The sequence below is a fragment of the Acomys russatus genome, chromosome 16 (assembly GCF_903995435.1).
Source record: "Acomys russatus chromosome 16, mAcoRus1.1, whole genome shotgun sequence".
NCBI lineage: Eukaryota > Metazoa > Chordata > Mammalia > Rodentia > Muridae > Acomys > Acomys russatus.
This window is the reverse complement of record NC_067152.1, coordinates 12,872,159-12,899,583: the sequence shown is the minus strand read 5'-3', so window position 1 is coordinate 12,899,583 and position 27,425 is coordinate 12,872,159. Positions and strand designations below refer to the sequence as shown.

The following is a 27,425-nucleotide window of genomic DNA, read 5'->3' as shown; positions in this document are numbered from 1 at the left end:
TCTCAAGTATATTATGATGTAAATCAAAATACAAAATCATTTTTTTAAAAAACTTTTTCTTAAGACCTACAGGTGTGCATACCTTAATCTTGGCACTAGGGAGGCAGAGGCAGGTGGATGTCTGAGTTTGAGGCCAGCCTGGTCTACAGAGTGAGTTCCAGGACAGCCAGGGCTACATTGAGAAACCCTGTCTCAACAAACCAAAAATATGTAAATAAATAAAATATAAAATCATATAGCTTGTGTTGGGGTGCTGTCCATTGGCTCTATAGATGCCACCCCAGCCTTGGTTGTCAGCACCTTCCCTCTTCCACACAGCTGCAGCGATTTCCCTGCTCTTCTCTAGTGCTAATCACTTAAACTTTGAGAACATGCATACTTTTTTTTTTAGATACATTTTTTTGCTCCTCTAGAAACTGCCAAAATAAGGATGCCTTTCATTTTGAATGAACTTTGAAATGTGAACCAATAATAATAACGTTTTAATAAATCTGTTCAGCATCTGATGCTGGTATGTTGCACACTTTCTCCACTGTAGCAAACAGGCTACTTAAATGACTGAACAAGTTGAAGAAAACAATGAAAAGGTCAAATATTTAGATGTTGACAAATAGTCCTTAATTTTCTAAGCCATGACTAGGAGGCACGCTAAGCATTCCATGGGCTTTCAGTTAGCATCCGTTGATAGAATAGCTGGCCTTCTCACTTCTGTTTACACACTTTTCCAAAATCACATATGCGTGAATTTATTACGGGTGGGGAGTGAGTGGTTTACACTTCTTCCAAATAGCATATCTGATTATAGTTTTCTGTTTGGGGTAGGCTTGTAAAATGTATGTGAAAAGTTATGGGAGATGACCTAAGAGATCGTCTTTCCTAACCACACTTGAGCTAGCTTATAGTGTTTACTTGCTGTCAAAACTTAGGAGAAAATTCAGAGTTAACATCCGTAATGTAAAATGTCTGTCACTGGTCCACAGGTATAATGTTGTTCGACTGTGTAGTTGACGTGAATGGGCATGACCGCCCACACAGATGAAAGACTAATCTCTTTGACAGTTACTAGATGGCAGAGCTTGCCCTGGGCCCTTTGCTGCTTCGTATTGAAACTGTTTGTTTGGAAAGCATGCCTGGGGAATAAGAATGTTTATAAGGATGAGCAGGTAAAAGGAAAAGGTTGTCTTTTGACATTTCAGTTAATCCCTTCCAGCCTTTGCTTTACTTAGCATTTAGGCTATTTGCTGGCAGGAGAAACTGCCTTTTTCACATATGCTGTGTGTCATTTTAAATTGGGCATTGGTTTTCATGGCTGATGATCATTACACATACAGTGAAATTCTAGAACCGTTTTTCATTTAATTTAGTTTTCTTTACTCCTGTTTTTAAATAGGAAAAGTAAGACATGACAGACTTGGCTAACCTAACTACATTTAGGTAGGCCCATTCAGAAAGGCTCTGTAAGTAAGTGTCTAGCTCTGCGGCTTTCACTCTGAACTTGGTCTTGATCCAAATCCTAGCCCTACTTTAGCCTCTTCATTCCTAATTTTCTCATCTGTTACATGAATAATATCTTCCTTGTAAAATTATTATGTGAATTGTATGTTATTACTATTAATCATGCAGCCATCACACTGTGCATAGACCTATATAGAAACCCACTGGGTGCTAATATTCTATACTAAGAACTTTGGCTCCCGGGTTCTCTAATTTTGAGTGTTTAGCTAAATCTTAATGTCAATTTTTAGTTTAAAAAATTTTTTTCCTTACATTTTTGTTTGTTTGAGACAAGGTATTGTTGTATTGCCAGGCTGTCCTTAAACTCCTCGGCTACCTCGTCCTAGTTACCCTGCTGCTGCTGCCCCCAAGCTTGGATTTCAGGTGTGCACTGCTCTGCCTGGCTTAGTGTCAGCTTTCACTTTTTGTTTAGAAATTAAACCTGGGCTAGGTCAATTTTTATCTTTTTCCTTAAACATACTTCTCTTCTTTGGACGCCTCTCTAGCTGGCAGGGTAGAGAGCATTTGGGCATTTTCCTTCGCTTCTGCTTGGTGACTCAAGTCCTGCCGGTCGATGCTGTTGCTAATTAGACCTAGTTTCTATTCCCTTACCTCTCCAAGCCAGGCTCTCGCTGTTCTTATGCCACATGCGTGGACTGTCTTCATCTCTCACCTGTCCTCACGTCCACACGCTGCTCAGCCCTAATAGCTTCAAGTATTTATTTGATAGCCATTTGAACTTACAGTCTTCTTAAGAATTTACTTAAGTTCCTGTCAGGCAGAAAATGTTTCTACCTTACCTCTGCAATCCTATTGTCTAGGGGGTAAAAAAAAAAGGCTTATACTCAGCCAAACTGCATATTTTGAACTAAATTCAGGGTTTCAGCTTCCACAGTTTTTCTGCGCTGTTTCGATTTTCATACTTCCATTGTTTTTTTAAACATTTCTGCAGCATCCTTAAGAGCTACTTCAACCTACCTCCCTCTCTGCCTTTTTTGCACTCAATTAGTATAAATATTCTGAAATTGAAATACAGTCAGTCACCTGTCAGCATCTGTGGTAGATTGATTCCAGAAAACATGGAGAAAGGAACATACTCAGATGCTCAGGTTCCTTTATAAAACAGTGTAGTGTTGCATCTAATCTATGCCTGTTCTCCAGAGGACGTTAAATCATCTCTAAATTATTCACAATGCCTAGTATAATGTAAATGCTATGTCGTTGTTTTACTGCATGACTTAGGGAATAATGACTAAAAAGTTATAGAGCCCCGGGGTGTTTTTGTTTTGCTCTGGATATTTTCCATCAGTGGTTGGATGACTCCATTTGTTTACAACATATCTGTATGGAGGAACAGCTGTCCACTAAAATATTTTAAACTTGAATTGTTTTAAGGAGAAATTTTTGTTGTTGTTTTTAAAAAGCAGTTCATTCTTAGGTTGATATAAAGGTTAAACAACAGAGAGTTAATGAGGCACATGGCAGTGTGGGGGTTAATAGCATTGGAAATTAAACCAACAGTTAAGCACACCACGCTGAGCTGCCCCCTGCCAGCCCATGGCTTGTTGTATGAAATGCACTGGTACTATTTTAACTCTGTGGTTTGTTTAGACTGTCACCGAATGATAGGCTTTGATTCTTACACAAATGTCTTTTCAGTACACATTGATGTATTGTGTTCTTACTGATGTGCTTGCTTGCTGACTGCCTCTTCTGATCTCTTTCTAATGCTTCTGCCTTCCACTAGCAGCCACTAAATCCATCCAGTGAGATCCTCTCTGTTACTGTATTTTTCAATTTCCATTTGAATTTGGAAAACTTGCACTTCCAGGTTAAGGAGATGGTTCCTTGGGTAAGAGTGCTTGTCCTGCAAGCACCTAAGTTTGAATCCCTGGATCCACCTAAAAAGCTGGGCATGGACACGCATACCTGCAGTCTCAGCATTGTGGGGTAGAGACAGGCAGATCCCAAGAGCTATATCAGCAGCCAGTCTAGCCTAAACAGCAAGCTTCAGTTCAGTACGAGACCCTGTTCCATAGAGGAAATAGTAATAGCAATAGAGGAAAACTGAAGTCTTGCTATAGCCTGTGCATGCATGTGTGCAGGTGGGCAAACCCATACATTCACATGTTTGCAGTGCACACATGTATACACACACATACATTTTTAAATTAAAGATTTTCACTCTTCTGCCAAGATTATCTAAAGGATAGTCATTAAACTGTGTGTCTTTTTTCTTAAGATTTATTTATTTTCGTGTGTGTGTGTGTGTGTGTGTGTGTGTGTGTGTGTGTGTGTGTACACTTCAAATTTAGGTCCCTATGCTTATACTTAAATGTTTTCAATTTCTGCTTTAAAGTCTTTGTCTGTCATCCTCAAAGCTGCCCTTAGTAATTTTTAATTGTAAACTAGACTTTATGGATGGTACATTATAGAGATTTTAAGTCCTGTTCTCGTCTGTGGAATAGTGAATTTAAAAAAAAAAAATGGGCAATGTAGTTAGCATCTGACTGTCTCGAACTTACGTAGGCATGATTTGATGATTTGGTTTTTGTTTTGTTTTGTTTTTTAGGTTTCTCAAGACAGGGTTTCTCTATGTAATAGCCCTGGCTGTCCTAGACTGGCTTTGTAGACCAGGCTAGCCTTGAACTCACAGAGATCCACCTGCCTCTGCCTTCTGAGTACTGGGATTAAAGGGGTGCACCACCACACCCAGCAATGATTTGTTATTGAGAGCTCAGAAAAACACTCTATTTTCAAACTGTCTCCTGTGGACCTTGTCAGTTTGGTTTACTTTTTTATTGGGATTGATTTTAAAATGGAGCATAACTTTGACTCGCCTCTATTGCTAATACGGCACACGGCCTTTTTGATGTATCAGAGGGCTGTCCGTGGGTTACACTATAATTGTAGCTGTCACCAGTCTTTCAATCACAACATCCCTAAGCATTCTTTGGCCATTTATATGTCTCATTTATTCTTAACCTAAATTAGGTGCTGTCTGGTCAACCATGGGTGAGTCACCCTAAACACTAACCATCAAACCTTCAGCTAGAGACTGACCAGACTGCTTAGTTGTTCGAGGCTTTTACCCTGTGGCCTTCGTTTTGTAGGCTTGCTTGGTTAGGGTGGCCTTTCCCACACTTGGGGTTATAAACAGTTCATTGTGCATTCTTGAGAATAAATAAATTTGATAAATAAATAAATTTGAGAATAGATTTCTCAGATTGTCTTAAATGTATCTGTATAAATGATACAAGGAGCTGTAACTTTATTAAGTGTTTCTTTACTTTTCCAAAAGTTGTTCCTAACAGTTTTTAATACTTTACCCATTTTTCACTGATTTAAAATTATGTCTTCGTAGTGCCAAATACACAGTGGTCTGTTTTCAGATCCTGCTCTATATTCTGGTGCCTGGTTTGTCAGGTTCTGTATTGGCATATATTAGCACCACACTGCTTAAATAAGTGTTTGTCTAAATATAACTGAACACATCAGTCAGGAGTTATTTCATAGATTTCTTTACAATTAACTTTGGATTTTTTAATCCCATTCAATAAAACTTTCCTTATAGTTTAACTTACAGAAATGAATTTATTGCTGGTGATGTTGTGCAGTGGGGTTAAAGGCTATGAACTTGCATAACGCAAAGCTATCAGACACTGCACAAATCTGTCCTTCAAGCTCTAATGGTGGACAAGCTGGAGGCCAAATTCCTATCCTAGGAAGAGTTACTTAAATGTTCAATAACTCTCCTAAGCAGAGTGTCTTTACTTGTGGGTGAAAGGGGTTCAAATGGCAAAGTTATCAATCACTCCGTGCAGTTTACAGTAAGATATATGCAAGGATACATAATAAGCAAGGTGGACAAGATACTGTCAGTCCCATAGCAGAAGATATTAAGCAGCTCTGTCTAAGTGGGCACAGTTTTCTTTAAATGTTTTAATACAAAGTGCAGTTCAAGGGATAACACACTAAATAAACCCACCTGCTTAAAAGAAATAGAAAAGCAAATGGTATGATGGAACACTGTTTTTAGATATTCAACACGGGGTCCAATAAATAGACAGTAAAGCGAGATAGTGCCAGGCCACAGTACACAATGTGGGAAGGATAAAGCCAGAACTTAATGATGTCACTGAGGTGCAGAGAAAGATTTCATGGCAGTGAGAATCTGCAAGGCAGAGTACCAGAAAGGATGGGACTGTGCAGGGAAAAAGAGCCACATATCTGCAGAGGGACAACCCTAAACCATTGCACGAATAGTGATTGGCACAGACATGAGTGGAAACCACCTGAGGTCAGGGAAGGAATACATGGACAGTTCCTTAGCCTTATAAAAAGCTGAGACTAGTTTGTGCTCTCATGGGGTGGAGAGCAGCTGATAATATGTGGGGCATTGGACATAAAAGAGTTCACTCCCCCCCCCCCCGGAGATAAATTAGCCTAGACCACAGGCTGCTCTAGGGCTGTTCTCACTGCATCTGAAAATAAGCTCAAAAGAATCAGCTGGTTCCAAGTAACCTGTCTGAACCTAAGAAAACACGCCACTACTAAAATTACTGTGACAAAAGCAAATATCCATTGATGTCATAGTCAAAGTGCTGGTAGCCAATCAAAAATTAGCACAAAGAGAAAAATGCAGCCCCTAGTGTAGAGAAAGTGTATCACTAGAAACAGTAAATGGCATGTTAAAGCCAGCAAATAAGGACATTAAAATATCTTAATGTGGGCTGGAGAGATGGCTCAGAGGTTAAGGGCACTGACTGCTCCCCCAGAGGCCCTGAGTTCAATTCCCAGCAACCACATAATTTGATGCCCTCTTCTGGCCTGCAGGTGTTCATGCAGGAAGGTCACTATATACATAAAATTAAATAAATAAACCTTTTGTATAGTCAAAGAAGATGGAGAAAATTGTGACCATAATAAAAGAGAAATAAAACATTTTAAAAATGCTTCTGTAGCATGCCCTGATATGGAAAGATATATTGTGATGAAAAAATGTACTGGGAAAAACAAAAACAAATGTGCTGGGTCAGTTAGATGCTGTCTAAGGAAGATCAGTGAACTTGAACACAAAATTTAAAATTACTGGAAATGAAAAATAGAGTGGAAAAAACTAGGAGAACTTAACAGAGTACTCGTATCATTGTAGAGCAATAGAAAGTGGGTAAATAACTGTGTAATTAGAGTTCAAGAAGAAGAGAGAATGTGGAAGCAGAAAAAAAAAACCACAGTAATGGTAAACGTTTTCTAAATGTAATGGCAACCACAAACCCACAGGCCCTCCAGCGTCCACTCATGCAGAAGCCGCATACACGTACACCACAGTTCAGTGCAAGCAAGACATCATACAGAGGACAAGAAGAGCAGCAAACTGCATCCAAACCAGCACCAGTCAGAGAGTAACTTAGTGCTGTCTTCACATGCTGAAAGGAAAAAAATGTCAGTTTGGAATTCTTTGCTCAAAAATGAAGATATAGTTTATAACCTCGGCACTTAGAAGGCTGAGGCCAACCTGGGCTACATATTAAAGTGACATATTTTGTCACTATACTTTTACATGCATGTGCGCGTGCACACACACACACACACACACACACACACACACACACACACGGAAGGCTGGCTAAAATTGATTGCCAGCAAACCTGTATTAAGTAATGTTTCTCTCTCTCTCTTTAAATTTATTGTATTTATTTAGAGGTAGGGTCTCTCGATGTAGTCCTAGCTGGCTAGGAACTCACAGATACCAGTCTCCCTAGTGCTGGTACTAAAGGCATGCATCACCACTCATGAGCAGAATCCTTTTAAAAGTAGTCTAGTTTAGCACAAAAAGCAATAGACTTCCTCATGTCATCTTCACACATATGTGTCATTATGCTTTGTTGTCATTGGAAACTTAAATCTGTAGAAGAGAACAAGAAATACTAGAAATGGTAAATATGTGAGTAATCTTGTAAAGATACACAGAGAAAAAAGATATTTATTACCACAAAAGGTAAAAAATTGAGTAAAGCGCGTAGATCAAAGCAATATTGCAATACTTGTTTCTGAATTTGAAGTACGTACCATAGTAATTTAATGTGTTAATATTGGAGGAAATTTAGTACAAAGCATATGAAAATTTTATACTTATTATTTGCTTTTGTGTAAATCTAAACATTCTAAAATTTAAAAATAATTTAAGGTAAGTGTTATTGTTTAATAGCATAAAAGAATGTGTTATGGCTTATAGTGTTTGTAACACTAAAATGGCAAAAAAATACTTAAAAAGAAATTATAGTATGCCATTTGTGAAGTAATATAATTATTATTATATTTAAGGTAGATTGTATTGGGGAGGAAGGAAGAGGCTGTGCCATGGATTAAGTGGAGGAGAAGCACATGGCTGGCATGGATGGAGATTTGGCCCAGATGATGATAATTAGCAAGTGTTTGGGATTATAGATGGGAGGTAGCATGATAGAAATCATTAGAAGCGGTATAGGATACCTGCCTCAATATGGGATGTAATTTAGGGAATTAATATCTGCCCTGTCCTAGATTGTGTTGTTAAGATGTGCATTGTAAATTCTAAACAGTAGTTCTCAACCTGTAAGTCATGACCCCTTTGGAGGTTGCATATTAAATATTCTACATATCATATATTTACATTACAATTCAAATCAATAGCAGAAATATAGTTAATGATGAAATGAAATAATTTTTATGGCTAAGGGGTCACCATAACATGCGTAACTGTATTAAAGGGTTGCAGCATTTGGAAGGTTGAGAACCACTGGTCTAGAGCAATCTCTAAAAACAAAAATGGATACACAGAGAAACCCTGTCTCGAAAAACCAAACAAAACAAACAAAACAAAAATGGAAACACTAGATACTGGAAATGGCTTAGCAGTTAAGAGTACTGGCTGCTCTCCCAGAGGATGTGGGTTCAATTCCCAGCACTGCCATGGCGACTTAGAACATCTGTAACTCCAGTTCCAGGGAACTGAATGTCCTCTAAGGACACTGTGAACACTCATACACATTAAATAAAAAAATAAGGAGAAAAATTAGCAATGAAAACACTAGAAAAAAATTGACAAAAAATGTGTAGATGGGACAATAGGGGAAAATAGCAATATGGTGATCTTAAGGCTGATTATAACAGTAACTGCATTAAATATAAATGAGATAACTATTCCATTTAAAAATCAAGGATCATGACAGCCCAGATACTCCAGGAAGCACTGAGACAGCACTGTGGGCTGGGCTGGGACTCGAGCAAGTAGGTGGAGGAGTGATAGAAGAGAAGAGAGTAAGCAAATAGATAGTGGGTGGAAGACAAAGAAAAGCCAAGTGGTTTGTGTGCTGTGAAAGGAGGCAGAACTGGAGAGGCAAAGGCTGTTGCTTTTGTGCTTCTTGAGAAATGGTGAATAACACTATCAACAGAGCCAGTAACAAACCCAGATGCCAGTGGGCCTGTACCTTCTTTTCCTTGTGAAAACTGACGACTGCGTGAGTCTCTTTGACTCTCAGAGCTGCATTCTAGCCCAAGGAGAAGAGCAGTACCTACAGAGTAGAGACTCACAACTGACTCAACATGTCTACTTGACTGTAGAGCTGGCCCTAGTGGAACAGACATGGGTGAGCTGCTCCAAGGGTATGGAAAGAGAGCTGACCCTGCCCCTCACCAGGAAGTGTGGGAGAGCTGGCCCTGGTGGTGTGGGTGCAGGAGAGCTGGTATGCAGACCAATTCAGCTGCCAGCCAGATCCAGGGCTTTGAGTTAGCCCACCCCAACATCTCCTAACTACAAACTATGCATGAAGGGGCCAGTCCAGCAGAGCTAAAGCTGAAGGATATCCCTGACACAGAACAATAGATATCTGAGAGGGATCTCTGTAAAGATCCAGGATAGAAGATGTGGCAAAAGCCAGAGGCCTTGAACCAGACCAATGACCTATTGCAATGAACATTTGCACGTGAGGCTGTTTGGACAAAAGGGTATATTGTGTGACACACTGCAGCTTCCGAGGCAAGATGAGTTCTTTTGTTTAGAGGGAGGAGTTTCAAGGGCAGGGTTTATGAAGGGATGGGGAGATGAGTGGGATTGGAATGCGTGATGTGAAATTCACAAAGAATCAATTTCAAAAAGTTTTTTAAAAAGCAAGGATCGTGAGGCTAGGAAAAAAAATGTAGCATAGGCGTGTGTGTGTGTGTGTGTGTGTGTGTGTGTGTGTGTGTGTGTGTTAGTCACTGTTCTTTTGCTATGAAGAGACCATGATCAATGCAACTCTTATAAAAGAAAACATTTAATGGGGGCTTGTTTATAGTTTTTGAGGCTTAGTCTATTATCATAATGTCAGGGAACGTGACAACAAGCAGCTGTGGTGCTGGAAAAGGAGCCGAGAGCTACATCCTAATCCGCAATCAGAGAGAGGCTGAAACCTCCCAGCCCACCCCAACCCCAATCCCCACCCCCACACCTGGTGATACAGTTCCTGCAACAAGGCCACGCCTCTTAATCTTTCTAAACTTTTCAAACAGTTCTGCTCCCTGGTGTGGAGGCATTCGAATATATGAGCCTATGGGGGCTATTCACATTTATGCCATCACTACATATGTTGTGTATACAAATAAATGGAATATGTGTGTGTTTCATTTATGTATTTTAATATGGATGAATTCCCAAAGTAATGTGTTATTTAGTCAGTATAGACACAAACAAATATATACTGTCTAATAACATTTATTTCAGGTTTCAGAAAAGGCAAAACCAAGCAAGTCTGTGGGCTGCCACAACAGAAGTATAAGAAGGCAACCAACCGAAAAGATAGCAGTGTTGGGAATGACTTGTATTATAATTACATGGATGGTTTCAGACTTATACACTGAGGATGTGTGGATTTTATTGTGTTCTCACAAATAATTTATACATGGGAAAATTGAAGAAATGTAAAAATGAGAAAGATTTGAATGAACTGAAGGAACTCAGAAGTGAAAGACAAAATGCTTACTCTAAATAAAATGTAAAATGTTTTAGATATTTATATGATGTTTAAAATAAGCTTTACTTATCTACTACATTTTTTTAATGTTTAAATTATTAGGTTGAACTAAAACGACAATACAATGACCACCACTCAGAATTGAGAGGTCTTTTGCCAGGACGTCAGTGGTATGAAATTCAAGCATACAGAGCTTTAAATCAGGCTCTAGGCAGGTGAGTAAAGTAAAATGGATCCACTGTTACTGTCTGTGAATTTTGTCTGTGCCCAAGAAAAGGAAGTAACATTTGCTGCTTTTAAAAGTCAATGTGATGTCAGAAATGACAGCTAAGAACTGTGGCAAGCACTTTACCAACTGAGCCACGTTATGCTTTCCAGCCTATGGAGTAACCTTTTAAATTATTGTTTCAAAAATAAATTTTATTGTAGGACATAAACTTCCAGTTTATAAACACAAAGTAGATTTTGTGCAAACTAGTTTAAAGATTAGTATTCTGTGTAGGTGACATTGTAATTATCCATGCAAACTTTTGTTTCCTAGTGACGCTATAAGATGTTCAGGTAATTTAAATAAACGTAGGAGAGTCATGACAGGAGGACAATTTGACATATTTGGAATTCAGCCAGGAGATCTGGAATTAACCCTTATCTGACCCAAACAGATCTGGAAAAGAATTTGCTCAGGTGTCACGTACACTCACATTGCACAAAAAACTGACAAGATTGTGTTTGCATGCATTTACATGAAAACAATTACATAGAACATTAGGTAGATTGATTCCTGGAGCACGTCACTCATGCTGCTCACAATTTTAGAATCTTGTGTGTTCCCTTCACCAATGACTGGGTGAATTGCTGTCTTGCTGCCTTTCTCCCTGGACACCCCTTTCTCCCTGGACACCCCTTTCTCCCTGGACACCCCTTTCTCCCTGGACACCCCTTTCTCTCTGGACACCCCTTTCTCCCTGGACACCCCTTTCTCTCTGGACACCCCGCTTTACTGGGACCCTGTTCCACTTCGTGTTTTTCTTAAAGTGTCTCATTTTCTCTTCCTGATAACTGCCTATTTTTGTTTTAATTGCAATATTCAACTAATAGTTTCTAGGAAAACTTGAACACATATTTTTAAATTCTTGACTTTTCCTTGTTATACTTATAAAAATAAGTGGTTTTGCCTCCATCGATTTTTCTTTTACTTTAATATTTAAAAAAACCCTTGAACTTCAAGAAAGCTTGTGAAGTATGAGTCCCACTTGCATTCTTTATGATTTATAAACTCTTTGTACATATTATCACATTTGGTTCTTCAGTTGGCAACACCTAGTAACAACGCAGGTTGGAACTTCATAATTTAATTTTTTTGTTGTTGTTTTATTTTCAACCTTTAATCTGAAACTAAATTACCCTGCTGGGGTCACATAATTATTTATTGGCCCTTCACATATTAGCCCCACCTGCACTTTTAAAACCACAGACTTGCTTTTCCACCCGTAATCCCTACCTCTGTCCACTATCATTTTCACCAGTAGACGTAAATATATCACTATTAAGTCTTATCATGGGCTGGCATGACTTTCTTCTGCCTTGACACTAAAGCTTCCATGTGGCAGAGTAACAGTTACAACCTGGTTGTAATCACGTCCTACATGGTGCCTTCTATTTCTTCACTTAGAGTTATCTATACCCTAGCGAGCAGGTGTACATTATCTCTTTTGTGGCGTATATCTCAGCATCAGGTAATAGCTTGCTTATGTGTCCGTTCCCATCATATGTGCACGCCTGCATCTCAGCAACCTCCTATGTCTCTGCGTGACATGGCTGCTTCAGATTTGCTTGGTGACTGGTGGGAAACCTAAGGTGTGCTGCTTTGCTGCTGTCCTGTATTGCCAGCCAGCTTCTAAAGCTTCAAACCCTGTTTTTCCAGAGTACCACGAAAGGCATGCACTTGAAATATCAGCATACAGTACTGTGCCTTCGGTGTGTTATTAATTGTGTTGTCATTTTATTGAATTTCAGGGATACTCTCAGCAAATGGCAATTTTTCACAAAGAACATACACTGTTAATAATAAAAGTTCTTTTTTTAATGAAAAAGATAACACTCAAATGGATGTTCTGTATCACTTGATAAAAGCTTGTATGTGCTAACTGGTATAAGTGTGTTTATAATTTGAAGCACCCTTTGGGGGGGGGAGGGGCATGTACCCATGTGGAGACCAAAGGCTGACATTGAGTGTTCTCCCCTGCCACTCTCTGCTGTGTCTTTTGGATGGGGTCTCTCTCTGAATGTGGATGAGAAAGGCCAGAGAGCCCCAGGATGCTCCTAGCCCCACCCAGCACTAGGCTCACAGAGTGTGCTACCATCCTGGCTTTTATGTAGGTTCTGGGGATCTGAACATAGGTCCTCATGCTTGCCCCATAAGCGTTTTACCAACTGAGTTATCTCCCCTTATTGTCATTTTTAAAAGGCTACGCTACATGGACATTATAATTATCTAGAGTAATAAAGTCTGTGAAATATAATAATAGCCTTCTGAAATATACCAGGTGGTTTACAACTGAGTCACAAGGAAGAGTTTTCTCACTAGTTGCTTTACTTAAAGTATAATATCTCTCAAGTGAGCATGATTCATTTGAGCAAGGCAGTATGAAAACAATGAGAAAAGAAGAGATGAAACTTTTCGATGTTTTATTAATTTAAATATCTCTACCAAAAGCTACTTTAGATACAAAGTGGATCCAAAAAAGATCTGCCTGGTTTCCTATTGGTTTTCAACACCCTTCTATAGTATTGATAGGATATAGCTTCTTCCTGTCTGGCCAGAACCTGTAGCTTACTTTAAAATAACATCAGAGAAGAATGTCATATGAAATTAAAATTTTCAAGCCGTAAATGTTAAACATTTATTATCTTCATTCTCTCAAAATCCCGTCCCAGTGGAGGATTAAAAACGTCAAACTTCAGAGTGACACACAGGGAGAAGAGGGACAGTGGCAGACAGACATCATGTTTTTAACACTGAAAATCAGTAGAGCGATTAAATGACTTAGCTGACTGAATTGATTCCAGTCACAAATAGCTGATACACCATTTTCTTAATTATCCCTCCAGAAATCTGGCTTTATTTTCAATGTTTTATACACACTTTATTTTATTTTTATTTTTTTGTAGGTGTATTAGACACAAAAATGATTGGGGAGCTCTTATTCTGGTGGACGACCGCTTCAATGGCAACCCGAAGCGCTATATATCAGGTAAGAGTCTCAGTTTAAAGTAAAAATTTCCAATAGGCTTTGTTTTTCCTTAGTAGCTAAAAAAAAAAAAAAAGCCGCCTGAGACCTTCTTATTTGTGTAGTACATATTGTATGTAATATAATACTAACTGTAAACAATATTGTACACTAGGTCTATAGAGCTTGTAGTCCTAATAACTGAAACTACGCTGGTTGACAGTCAGGACCCCGATTTCACCCTCCCCATACAGTAGCAACCGCCGTGTTTGTCCTTCGTGACTCTCATGTTTCACGTAGTGTACTGTCCTTAGATTCCTCCGTCTTGAAGCATCCAATGAGACTTCCTTGTTGTCTATGAGAGCATAAATAGTGTGTGCAGGGTGTATTTCTCTAGTCATCTCTAAGTGGGCATTTGGGTTGCTTCTGACTGTTGGGTACAGGCACCACAGCGAACATGATGAGTGGACACTTCTTTGTCATATCTAAGAGTGAAGTCTCTGGATCATATGTAAATTCTAGATCAGCAGACACCGATGGAAAGCAATATTTTGAATGTTTCCTCATATTTTTTTCCTTCTATGATTTTTTTTCAGAGTTGGGCTTAGGCTAATTTAGAATGGATTTTCAGTAAATTTTTGTTTATAGTTAAGAATAAAGATCTAGTAGTGACACACAACTTTAATCCCAGAGGCAGGTGGATGTCTGTGAGTTCGAGGGCAGCCTGTTCTGCAAGGAGAGTTCTAGGCCAGCAAGGGTGACACAGAGAAGCCCTGTCAGAAAAAACCAAGAGATCCCCAGGCCAGACACAATAGTGCACAGCTGTAATCACAGCACTCAGGAGGTTCAGATAGAGAAACTCAAGTTTAGGCCAGGCTTGGCTATATGGAAAGTTTCAGGCCAGCTTTGGCTCCCTAGCAAAACACTGTCTCAACAAACAAAAAAGAAAGAGGTGTTGGAAAAACAGGACATGTATATGCAAACAAATGAAATTAGGCATAAGGGAAAGCTACAGTTTAGTGTGTGTGTGCTAATTGTGTATCCTGAGGTTGTGACACTGTTCCTGGGAAGATACAGACAAACATCTACTCACCCCAGATAGGGAACCAACAGTAAGCCGCAGTAAGGATACTACCAAAATCCAACTTAGGGAGTCAGTTATTTAGGTTACTTGCAGGAATGGAAATGACTCAACGACCAAAGCCCACTTCAGCAAGGGTGACAGCCCGCAGAAGCTTAAACCCGGAGCTCACTGCTCAGCCTGCAGGCAGATCAACAGACTGCAGAGTGTCTTTTCCAGGTAGCCCAGTTGGTCTGAACCTCCTCCAAGCAGATTGGCTGGAATCTGCTTCTCTGGGCAGCTCAGCCAGTCTCTGCCTCTTCCAGGCAGCTCGGCTGGTCTGATAGTATTTTTCTGTTGTCTTTACTGCTTCTGTACACTGATAGGAGCAGGGGGGAGGGGCTGGAGGGGGAGGAGGAAGAAGAGGAGGAGGAGACTGGTGCAGCTGGTCAGGTTCAGGAGCTTCAAGAAGCCTTTGAGTTATGTGCTTCTGGAGTGTATAGAAATCTTTCACCTCCCTTTAGAACAGTGGTTCTCAATCTTTGGGTCATGACCACTTTGGGTGGGGGGTCCAAGAATCCTTTCACAGGGGTCACATATCAGATATCTTGTATATCAGACATTTACACTACAATTCATAACAGTAGCAAAATTATAGTTATGAAGTAGCAACGAAAATAATTTTATGGTTGGAGAGGTCACCACTATAAAGGGAGTTTTGGCTACTTTATTGGGTTCTTTCATCTCCAGCCTTCTCTACCCCAATCCCTTCCAGCCCCCAACACTAGGTAGGATAGAAAGAAGGATAGAGGGGGAAGGGGGTATAGATCTCTTTAGACTACTTCCTGCTGATCAGGGGTGTCGAGTTCTTTGGGACAAATCCAGTCTTCGTTGTCAGGATATCTCCAGCAACAAACAGCCCTCAGCAATGAGCAAAAGCAGCAGCAGGGAGCAGCAACAAGGCCCTCTTGGGGTTCTCACATTTATGCCTTCCCAAAAGTCCCCAGAATTTGCACGCCTTTAATCCCAGCACTCAGGAGGCAGAGGCAGGCGGATCCCCATGATTTCGAGGCCAGCCTGGTCTACAAAGCAGGTCCAGGACAGCCAGGGCTACACAGAGAAACCCTGCCTTGAAAACCCCAAAAAAAAAGTTATCTTCAGCTGGCAAGATCATACCCCTGCCAGAGCTGCTGTGGGAAATCTAAAGCAACCCCATATCACTCACTTGAGATTAAAATAAAATCATATTCCTATAACATAAATGAAAATTTTTACTGCATAGAACATCCTGTACCTTAATGAGCTACACAACATTTGCCACTTTACTAAATATTTGCTTGTGTGTGTGTGTGTGTGTAATGTGTATGGGTGATGTGTTCATGTGTGAACGTGGGCACACACATAGCATGCATATGTAGAGGTTGGAATGCACCCTGTGATATCTGTCCTCACCTTCTACCTTGTTTGCATCAAGGTCTCTCTTGTTGCCCACTGTGTACACCAGTTTAGCTGGACCAAGGGCTTCTGGGGATTCTCCTAACTGCCTTCCATTATCCCTGTAGGAGCACTAGGAGTGCTCATCTGACTTAAATGGGCTCTGGGCTTAAAGCTCAGTCCCTCACTGTTGTATGGTAAGTACTTTCACCCACTGAGCCATCTCCCCAGCGCACACATTTATTTTCCTTTCACCAATGTTTATGTTAAAGTCACAAATTATCCCTTTTAAAACTATGTATCAATCTACGTATCTTATACTGATTGTTACTTTTTATACTTTAAAAAAAGATTTATTTATTATTATATATACAGTGCTCTGCCTGCATGTACACCTGCATGCCAGAAGAGGGCATCAGATCTCATTATAGATGGTTGTGAACCACCACATGATTGCTGGGAACTGAACTCAGGACCTCTGGAAGAGCAGTCAGTGCTCTTAACCTCTGAGCCATCTCTCCAGCATCTTATTTTTTATACTTTTATCTTTTAGGTTCTGTCCCAAAATTAAAAGGGATTTGTGATGCTTGGATGTAGCTCAGTGGTCGAATACTTGCCTGGTATCCATGGCTCCTGAGCTCAGTCCTCAGCACTGGAGGGAAGGAGCTGTCATCACTGTACTTAAGTATGTGGTAGCCATCATGCATTTACCCTTTTTTGGCAAGCTACACTTCCGTGTGTTACTGGATCCCTCACTGCTTATGAAGATCTAGTGGTCATGGACTCCCTCGGCCTTTGTCAATCTGGGAAAGTCTTTATTTCATCTGTAGTTTGATAGACAGTTTTGCCAGATATAGCATTCCTAGTCTGTAGTTTGGGGCTTTTCTTTTCAGCGTCTGATTCCCTTGTAGCCTGTGACGTTTCTCCTGGGAAGTCCATTCATAGCCTTTGGAAGTTTACTTGCATATGACAGATTGCTTTTCTCTTGCTGCCTTTAACTTTTCTTTTGCTTTCTCCTTACACAATTTGATTATAATATTTGTTTTATTTTATTTTATTGCTTTTTTACAGAGCCTTACTCTGTGCCAAGCTGACCTAGAACTCACTGTGTACCCCAAGGTGGCCCTGAACTTATTACAATCTGTCCGCCTTGGCTTCCCAAATGCTGGTATTACAAGCATGAACCCATTTTGCGTTACCAAACTTTCTGTTTTGTTTTTGCTGCTTGAGACAGGATCTTACGTTGCAGCCCTAGTTGGCCTAGAACTCACTAAGTAGACCAGGCTACCCTCAAATTCAGAGTGCTCTGATTAAAGCTGTGTGCCTGTATTTGTTTGGTTTTGTGGGCTTCAAGTAACTTAGACTGGCTTTAAACTTGTTAGGTAGCCAAGGTTAGACTCAAATTCCTGATCCTCCTTTGACCTTTCTAGAAATGAGCTTCCTAACTGTTACACCTTTTCTAGGAATCCCCAAATGCATACACTGTTCTGATGAATGGTTGTCCCATAACTCCCTCAGATTTGCTTGCTTTTTTTTTTTCCTCATTTTTGCTCTGCTGGGTATTTTCAGATGATCTTAGAATTTGTTAGGGTTTGCCCTCTGCCTGATCAGATCCTTGATTGTGCCCTCTAGTGGGTGAGGGCTTCTGCTCCAGAGTTTGGTTCTCTTTTTTGCTTTGTTTTTCCATTCTTTATCTCTTTGATGATTAATTCTCATATGTTCTCTCTTATTTCCCTTCCCCTTTCTCCTCCTGCTCTCAAATTTTAAATTTAGCTTGTTTCTGTGATAGAGCTATGCCCCGTGTGTCTTTGTAATGTTGTATTGGTCTCTACACCTTTGATAAAACAGTCACCTCGCAGTGTACCTACTACCCACCAGCTTCACACAGAAAGACCTTCACTCATGAGCCATGCTAGGCTCTGGTAGCCCTCAGATCTTCTGTTCTGATCCACTTTCTCTGGACTTCCCTGTGCAGGTACCCAATGAGATGCCTAGTTTCTTTCTTTGCCCGGTTTCCTCCCTGAGTATCAGGGTCTCTTGTGTCATCGCAGCGTGCTCCCCATCCAGCTCTTTTGTTCCCAGTGGCCTCTCTGCCATATCCTGTGGTGCTCCCTGATGACTCAGACAATCTAGTCCTACGCAGTGCAGCGAAAAGCCAGCATCCACCACACACTAGTCTCTTTCCTGAAGTACCGCTGGGCTATACCAGCCTCTGTCTCTGTGTCCTGCACTGTCATTCCAGGGCAGCAGCCTTTGTGTTTAGTAGTCTCCGGGCGTGAGTCTACCTGTTCATGTCAGCACTTCAGGACAGACAGAATGGAAGCAAATGCTTCAGAACTTTGGGCCTACTCTCTAGTCTCCAGGGACCTCATTCCCAGTCTCCAAAATAGGGACTGTGGTGAAAGGTTCCACACATTTTCCTGCTTGTGTCAATGCAAGCCTGGGTTCCAGAACTTTGTAACTTGTGTCTGGATTTCTCATAAAGGGATTTGGTCCATGAATTATTGGATCCATGTTTCTATAGGAGGAACGTGGGATCTGGGGTTTCCTATTCTACCATCATAAATCTTTTGTATTTAATGGCTTCTATTTTTATTATTTGTGTGTGTGTGCGCGCACACATGGGGATACAAATGCATGTGTGTGCACGTGCATGAATGTCAGCCTCAGGTGTGGTTCCTCAGAAGGCGCCAGCTTGATTTTAAAACAATTTCACTGGCCTGGGTCTCACTCATTAGGCTAGACTGGCGGCTTGCAAGTCCCAGGGATCTTCATGTTTCCCTCCCTCAGCACTGGCGTCACAACTGTGTGCCATCTTTCCCAGTTTTTTTATTTGAGTTCTCTGGACCAGATTCGGGCTTTCATCTTTGTCAAGAAGTACTACGTTGACTGAGCCAGAGCTCTGTTGCTTCATTTTAAAGATGAGTAATTGGGATAAGAATTTGAATCGTGCGATCGGACATGAACAATTCCCACTAATGGAAAACTAGTCTTTGAATTCTCATGTGTTTGTAAAAATTCTTTATGACTGAGAGTTTTTTTTTAAGTCATCAACTATTAAACCATTTATTACCTTTTGATTTTATAGAATGTGATACATAACCTAATAATGTAGCAATATTTTATTTACCGTTGTCAAAGAGAGTTCTTCCCCAAAAATGAATTTTTCAAAAAACACTAAATTTTTAAACTTATGTGAGTTTTGGCTGCTTGATTGATTGATTTCCAAGTTTGCTATTATATTTATTTGCTTGTTCCTTTAAATATGTTTCCATTCTTCTCAAGTTTACTTAAAGGGCAAGGAAGATGGCTCAGCTGGTAAGTGCCTATCTTGCAAACATTAGTACCAGAGTTTACATCTTCAGCACCCACATAAAATCTGATATGGGGGTAACACTGCTGTAACTGCTGGGAAGGGAGGCGGGCAGGTTGCTGGCCTGTGGTATAGCCAAACTGGCAAGCTTCGGGTGCAGGGAGAGACCCTGTCCAAACAACACAATGGAGAGCAATCTCCAGTGTCCACACATACAGGCATACATGCAGTTTGCAGCATGTATACCATACACATACACACAAAATAAAGTTCATATTCATCAAATATTTTCTAAAAGGAGATAAAGTGCCAATGGGCAGATACTGCATGGCTGTGATTTCTACCCAGTGACAACAGTCCATTCAGTTAATACCACAAATATGCTTGCTGTCAAGGAGCTGTCAAGATTTAAAGCAGAAAATGTTGGCTTTGGGTCTCTTCCATACTTTTCTGTGTCTTAACAAAGCAGCACCTCAGTAAAAGCAGAAACACTAAGTACTAGTGTTTAGACAGCAGGTGGAGCTCAGACCCTGCCAAGTGTTTAGAGGCCAGCAACCAGGCCTTGTGCTGAAAAGACCTTCTTTGATTATAAAAAGGTCAAAATGAAAACCCATCGTATTAAATTTTTTTTAGTTTCAAATTTTCACTTGATACCATTTTTTCAAAATAAAGCTAATGTTAGTGCTTTTCTTTAAAAAAATAAAATAAAAACTCAAATATTTTATTTCATAGTTCAGACTTATTAATGTTTTGAATCAAATATTTCCCAACCTCTGAATTATTTTAATTTTGTTTTTCAGACATTCTTAAATTATAAAGTGTTTCCATGCTTTGGTAATACTAACATGATACATAAATTAATTTTGTTTTGCTTTGTTTTTGTTTTTCAAGACAAAGTTTTTCTGTATAATAGCCCTGGCGGTCCTGGACTCTCTTTGTAGACCAGGCTGGTCTCGAACACACAGAGGTCCACCTGCTTCTGCCTCCTGAGTGCTGGGATTAAAGGCTTGCACCTCCACACCAGGCTGCATAAATTAATTTTAATGGCAATTTTTAATTTAAATTTAATTTTCAAAAATATATAACTCAGAAAAAATCCTATTTTAAGAACACGAAAGAAAAACTTAAGAGCTCGAGAGATGGTTTAGAGCACTGACTGCTCTTCCAGAGGTCCTGAATTCAATTCCCAGCAACCACATGGTGGCTCACAACCCTCTATAATGGGATCTGATTCCCTCTTCTGGCCTGCAGAGGTACAGGAAGACAGAACATTCATATATGTAAATAAATAAATCTTTGTTTAAAAAGAAAAAAAAATATTTGAAATTATAGCATAGTGGTTTAGGTTACTTCTTTCAGTTTACACCGTCATGGTGTTTTTTTAAAGCTCTTTGTTCAGGGCCAGGGGATGGCTCAGTAAGTAGGATGCTCGCTGTTCAAGCATGGGCACCTGAGTGCAGACTCTGCACATGGGAAAGCCAGCGTTGGGCGCACACATCTGTGGACACAGCAATGCAGGGAAGGAGACAAGCTGCCTTTGGAGACTTGCTTTGGCCGATTGATGTAGCCACAGCTGTGAGCTCTAGGTTTAGTGAGGAGAGACCTTGTCTCAAAACTAAGGTGGAGAATGATAGAGGAAGACACCCAGTATTGGCCTCTGACTTTCATGAGTGCACTGGCTGCACTCATATGTGTATAACATGCACATGCACATGCACGCACACAAATAAATAAATCATTTTTAAGACCTAATTGTTTCTAAAGACAGTGCCAGTTTTTTGCAGCATTATCGAGAGAATACTTATTTTATGATAATCCAGGCATTTTTTTTAAAACTCCAAACACTTTTTACTTAGCCATACTACAAAACACCTTAAGCTCTGAATATGGTTCATTTTATTCAGTTTCATATTCCATTTTAACATGTCCCTGACCAAGTAATATCTCGAGAGTATTCATTGCCATGTAAATAAATAACAGTTTGGATAAGACATGGCTTTGCACAGGAAAGTGTTGCTTCTTCCACTGCCAGAGTTGGTGAGGAATTAGTGGAGAAAGGCACAGAATAACCTTTGAGACTGGAATCTTGAATTTATTTTCAGAAAAGGAGCCAAATTTAGATTAATGGCATGGAAAGTTGTGTTATTCCAACTTCTTACCCTGCGTGGTATTGATAGGCAGATTTTGAGGTTTATTTATTTTTATTTTATTTGTTACTCTTGTATAGGGGCATCTATGATGTAGTGTGAGTGATGGTGTCATGGTTCAAGTATAGATATCAGAGGACCACTTAGTAGAGTCAGTTCTCTCCTTCCATTTTACGTGGGTTCCAGGGCTTGAACTCAGGTCATCAGGCTCACACGGACTTATACCCGTGGAGTATATTGCTGGCCCAATTTTGAGGAATTTTGGTAACACTAAATTTGTCATGTTCCACCTTTATTCTGAGCTGAGCAATATAGGCATTTCCCAGCACACAGCGGTTGCCCTTCACAGTACTGTGAAAGCAGCACACAGTCAGCAGAAAATGCACTCCAGAGTGGTTTGCCTTTTTCCTGGCTGATGATCAGTGTGTCCTGAGATGCTGGCACCATCAATGAGCTGCAGTTCCCAGTGTGTCCCTGATGACAGCAGCAAACAGCTGGTGCTCTGCAGTGCACTGTTTGGCTAGACTCTGACTGGGTGGGTTAGGTATAGTGCGTGCATTTTCAGTGTTCAGTATTGTGAAACTAATGATTCATTTTTCAAGCCATAATCCCTTCATAACTCATGTACATGAAAAATATTAAAAGATTGAAAACTATTCCATATGTTGAATGCAAATTATGTTGCTTCACTAGAAAACGTAAAGTTAATCTTAATACGTAAATATTTTGGTAACTAAGTAACCAGTCTTTCCCCTGGACCCATTGTTTTTTAGGACTTTCTAAGTGGGTACGGCAACAGATTCAGCACCACTCAACCTTTGCCAGCGCACTAGAGTCTCTCACTGAGTTTTCTAAAAGACACCAGAAAGATACCAATAGATCCAGAAGAGACAGAAAATGTATAAAGGACAGTGAGTCTACTTTGGAAGTGGCCTGTTTGGAGGACAGCACTCTTGCACGCATGTCAGAAACAAGTCATCTATTACCAGAAAATTCTAGGGAAGAAGAAGCAAAAGAGTCTGTCCGGGAGCTGCAGTGTCCCCAGCCGGCTGCTAAAAACCCATCAGTGCCAAGTCATGGCATCTCCAGGAAGAAGAAAAGTACGTTACATTCTGCCCATTTACAGTAGACAGAAAGATCTTTCATCATATAAAAGTGAGATGATCTGATTTAGGTACAGGTTAATCTCCTGGAATATAATGGTTTATAACATGAGGTGTTCATAAAGTATGTTTGAGTGAGGACAGGTTTTTATTAGGATGCTAAAGTCTATTTTGTAGTTTCCATTGGCTTTGCCACTTGCCTAATGTGATTATGAGCAAAGCCACTTAACCTTTTTAAGTTATAATAGAAAAGTGAACCCAAATAAGATAGTAAATAGCATAGGATTGTAAAATACTATACACGTGGTAGGCATTATTGCCGAGTGTGGTGGCACACACCTTTAATCTCGACACTTGGGAGGCAGAGGCAGGTGGGGTCTCTTGAGTTCGAGGCCAGCCTGGTCTACAAAGAAGAGAGTCCAGGGCAGCCAAGGCTACATGGAGAAACCCTGTGTCAAAAAATAAAACAAAACAACAACAACAAAAAATGGTAGGCATTATTTTAGAGACTTTATAAAGTTGGTGTTTCAATGATTCCAGCATGCTAGAGGCTGAGATAAGAACCAGGAATTCCAGGCCAGGCTTGGAAAGACAGCTCAGCAGTTAAAGGTGCTCATGTCTGATCTCTAGAATCCAGAAACAAAGGACCTACTTCTGCAGGCTGTTCTGTGAGTTCCACATGCATGCCCTGGTGGGTACCCCCAACACCATACCCACAGTAAATAAATGCAAAAACTTAGCTAGAAGTCATAGTAATACAGAACTATTAAATTAAAAAAAAAAAAAAAAAAAAAGAATTCAAGGCTGGCCGGCCTTAGCTGCTGCAAGCCTTTGCAACCAAAAGGTCCCACTTAGGACTGCCCCTTATTTGAACCTGAGATGTGAGTCATTTGTTCTAAGTAATAAGAAGTAACATTTAAAAATGTTAGAAATCATTGCCTGTATCAGGGATTGGTGAGCCCTAGCCCATCCTGTTGGCTTGTTTTATGTTCGAAGTTTAATGCAACTAGTGCATATTCATTTGCTTTTACAAATACAAAAACAACAAAGTTGAGCAATTGTGTTTTTATCCTGGAATATAGCCTGCTTGGATAGTTGAAGCAGACATAATATAGACCACAAAAACTAAAATATCTGCTATCTGATCTATAACAAAAAAATAATAATAACCTGCCATATTCTAGTGACTAGATATAATTTTAATTTGTATATCATTGTAGTTTAACATACCTATTTGAATATTTTGTGCTATGTGCTTTTAAATAAGTATCAGAGTGACTTGGAGGCTGCTGTACGGACGGTCAGGAAACCCAGTGCTGATCTTACGTGCTGACCAACCTCAGGCCTTGAGACACGGCATATACAGCCTTGAGACACGGCACACGCAGCCTTGAGACACGGCACACGCAGCCTTGAGACACGGCACACGCAGCCTTGAGGTCCTCAGTGTCCTTATTTTCTAACAAGAGTGTTAGCCCTGGCCAGTTTTTCTCAGTCACTAACTAGTGGCTTTTTAAAGCAGACTTTTCCTTTTTCTTTTTCTTCTTTCAGTGCTGGGGTCTTGCGTGCTGGGGCACTGCCCTACCTGAAGGACTGCCCCAGCAGCAGGCCTGTTCTTTCCTCACTGTGTCCTCTTCCTCTTCCCCTTCCTCTTGTTGTGCGACATTGTGCTCTCCATTGCATTCATATGATCATTTGCAAATAGCATTTTAGCTTAGACCAGGAAATCCTGGAGATCCGATGTTCTCTTCGGGGTTAGTATTCTCTCCTTTAGATTCTAAGATGAACGCAGTGGGAAGTGCTGAACTGTGTGTTTTATGCTGCTGTTAAAGTCTTTCTAGTAAAGAGCACTTTAACCTAACAGTTAATGTTACCTTGCAGCACAAAGCTGACAAGTTTTTGTATTCTTAGGTGATCCCGTACGGAAAAAAGAGTCTGTTCAGACAGTGAAAACAGAAAAAAATGTGATTTCCAGATCCTCAAGCCCAACTTTTGGAAAACAAGCAGAGCCAGTCAGCTGGCCTATCTTTAATTCTCTGAGGCGGCATTTCACTAGTAAAGTGAAGAATTGCACACCTGCTCTCGGGCCGTCAGAGAACCATGCTCCTGGTTCTTCTACCTTCAACACAGAAAAAACAGAAAACAAAACTGCTTTGCCACTCACAGTGAAGTGTGCGTCCTCAAATGAAACAGCGGACACATCATGCGTGCCTTGCCCTCAGCCAGAAGTCGTGATGTCACCAGTGAAGGTTGACATCAGCCCTGCTAAAAACCATTGCAAACAGCCACTCGGCTCTGAGAAAGACCTGCATCCGCAGGGCGAGTTGTCTCCAGCACGTGAAGAGGCGCAGCGTCCCAGATCAGATGAGGCTGTGGAAACAGACATCGAGGCTGACTCTCTCTGTTTCACACCTGAGCTTTTTGATCCTGTTGATGCAGATGAAGAAAACAGGGAACTAACTGAAACTGATAGATCCAGTAATAATTCAGATTGTTTTTCAGCTGAAGAACTTTTGGAAACGGTAGCTGGATTCGGGCAGAAATGAAAGTCAAAAGTTTCACAGACACAAAGCTGAATGGAGTCACACCAGCGGAAGAGAACAAAGCTGACAACTTGTATAAGCGAGTTAGAGCCAAAAAACCCCTCATGAATAGACATGAGGACCTATAGGCCGAGGGGGAGGGCTCCCACTGCATGGTAACGCTGTCAGGCTTCTGCCCAGCCTGTGTAAATATTAATTTGTCTGTTGGGTAAATGTTATCATTTTAATTTTTTAGATATAGTTTTCATTTTAATTCACTAGATTTTAAATCTATCTTATGTTGAGAAATACAAGTTTTATTCTAGAGTTTTAATTAAGTAATCTATACAAAGTACTTTCCTTTAATATTTAGTTCCCTGAGGTAATTCCAGTTTTACATAATTTCTCATAATTTATAGTTCACTTAGTGTACTTTCATACCAATATACAAAGATTAATCTCAGTTAAATCTAGCCACACTTCAGACATATGTCACTGTATATTTTAATTCAAATTCATAGAATATATCTTTAGAAATTATAGTTTATCTCCAAAAGTTTCCTGTTTCATTAGCCTACCTTAGATTAGGTATGGAGCGTATAGCTACCTCCCCAGCCTGGGAACACAGGCTCAGGGCCAGCCAGCACCACGGAACAAAACTGCTTCAAAGTCAAGGGGAAAAATTGTTTAGAACTGGTTTTTTAGATAAGTTAAAGAAAAGAGCATGCATAGTTAGCTGAAATTGGAGGAGTTTTTTGTTTACTAAAACTAGAATATCAGACACAAAATTATATGCAGTTATAGAAGGCCATTTGAAATATTCCACGTGCCGATTTTAATTATTTTGCTCCACTGTCATTGTAGAAAGTCATGTGCCTCAACCTCTGGTCTCCACACACATGTGTACACACAACACATTACACATACACATATACACACACATGAAGATAATACACAGATCCTAGTAATACCAAAAAAATGATATATTCAAGTATAAAGTTTTAATTCTGTAACTATTAAGGTAGAAAAGTTGGTGTGTAAATTTAATAAATAAGCAGATGTTACATATATATATGCATTTTTATATATGCATGCATTTATATAGAACTACACTCCCTTAAAGAACAAGAATCTACTGTGAATTTTGAGTGTGTGTATCTGATCAAAAATATTTATAAAAGATGATCATCTCTGACGTTTCAAAACCACATTCCCCCAAACAATGTACATTTAGACTTTTTATGGTGATTTGAGTTCAGAGTGTGGTGTGTGTATGTGTATCTAGAAATCAAGCCAAGGGCCTTGCATGCTAAGCAGGCGTTCTAGCATTGAATTGTCTCCAGCCTGAACTGAAATTTTCTAAGTGTCACTTATTATCAAGTCAAAATTCCCAGTAATGATATTTTTATGTTCATTTGAGTTAAGTGAATTATCACACATGCATGTATTTGCTTTCATTTTGATAGCATTTAGATTTGGTACATGAAATTTGAATTGACAGCTTGCCAAGTAAGGAATTTATCTGTGGATTTAAAAGGTGATTTCAACATTGTTTAAGATTGTTTTAACATTGTTTCTCCTATTGTGGAAGGATTCGTGGTAGAAGACAGAAACACAGCCCCCGCTCCTCCTGGGCCTCAGGTGTGCTGCTTACATGGCAGCACCATGCCTTCCTCCCATGGGCTCAGTTTCATTTATAAAATGCAGCCTCAAATACTGTAAAGGCTTGCAAATCCCTGTAAGCAATTTAAAGGAATATCTGTTGGTATTTTTTTTTCTACGTCAGTTTTGTTCCAGAATGCTTACAATAAAGCATGCCATTGTGTAGAAAAGGTCAGGTGACTTACTCTCTACATTCTGGGCGTGTAAGTATGTGTATAGTAACTTAGAAAACTGGATACAGTTTAAACATTTTTGATATTTTTTGGAGTTGTCCTCCTCTCCCTCATTTTTGTTGTTGTTTGGTTGAGTGTTTTGCTTTTGTTTTTGAGATACGGTTTCGTGTATTGCATTGTGAGCTTGAATTCCCAGCCCTCCTATCTCCGTCTCCCAAGTGCTATATCATACCCAGCTTAAAATTACCTTTAGAAGAATCATTAAACTACATGAAAAACATCAAGAAAATCATT

General features: G+C 39.9%; 1 protein-coding gene across 1 annotated transcript in view; it reads left to right on the top strand.

Annotated features, from left to right (window-relative positions):
* Positions 1 to 25,406, top strand: part of Brip1 (BRCA1 interacting helicase 1) — a 124,083-nt gene extending 98,677 nt beyond the window's left edge. Inside the window, exons 16-19 of the mRNA XM_051158202.1 lie at positions 10,590 to 10,702; positions 13,659 to 13,741; positions 22,445 to 22,771; positions 24,686 to 25,406. Of these exons, the coding sequence (XP_051014159.1) occupies positions 10,590 to 10,702; positions 13,659 to 13,741; positions 22,445 to 22,771; positions 24,686 to 25,320 (1,158 nt within the window). The 3' untranslated portion in view covers positions 25,321 to 25,406. The remainder of the gene's footprint in view (positions 1 to 10,589; positions 10,703 to 13,658; positions 13,742 to 22,444; positions 22,772 to 24,685) is intronic.
* Positions 25,407 to 27,425: the final 2,019 nt, after the last annotated feature.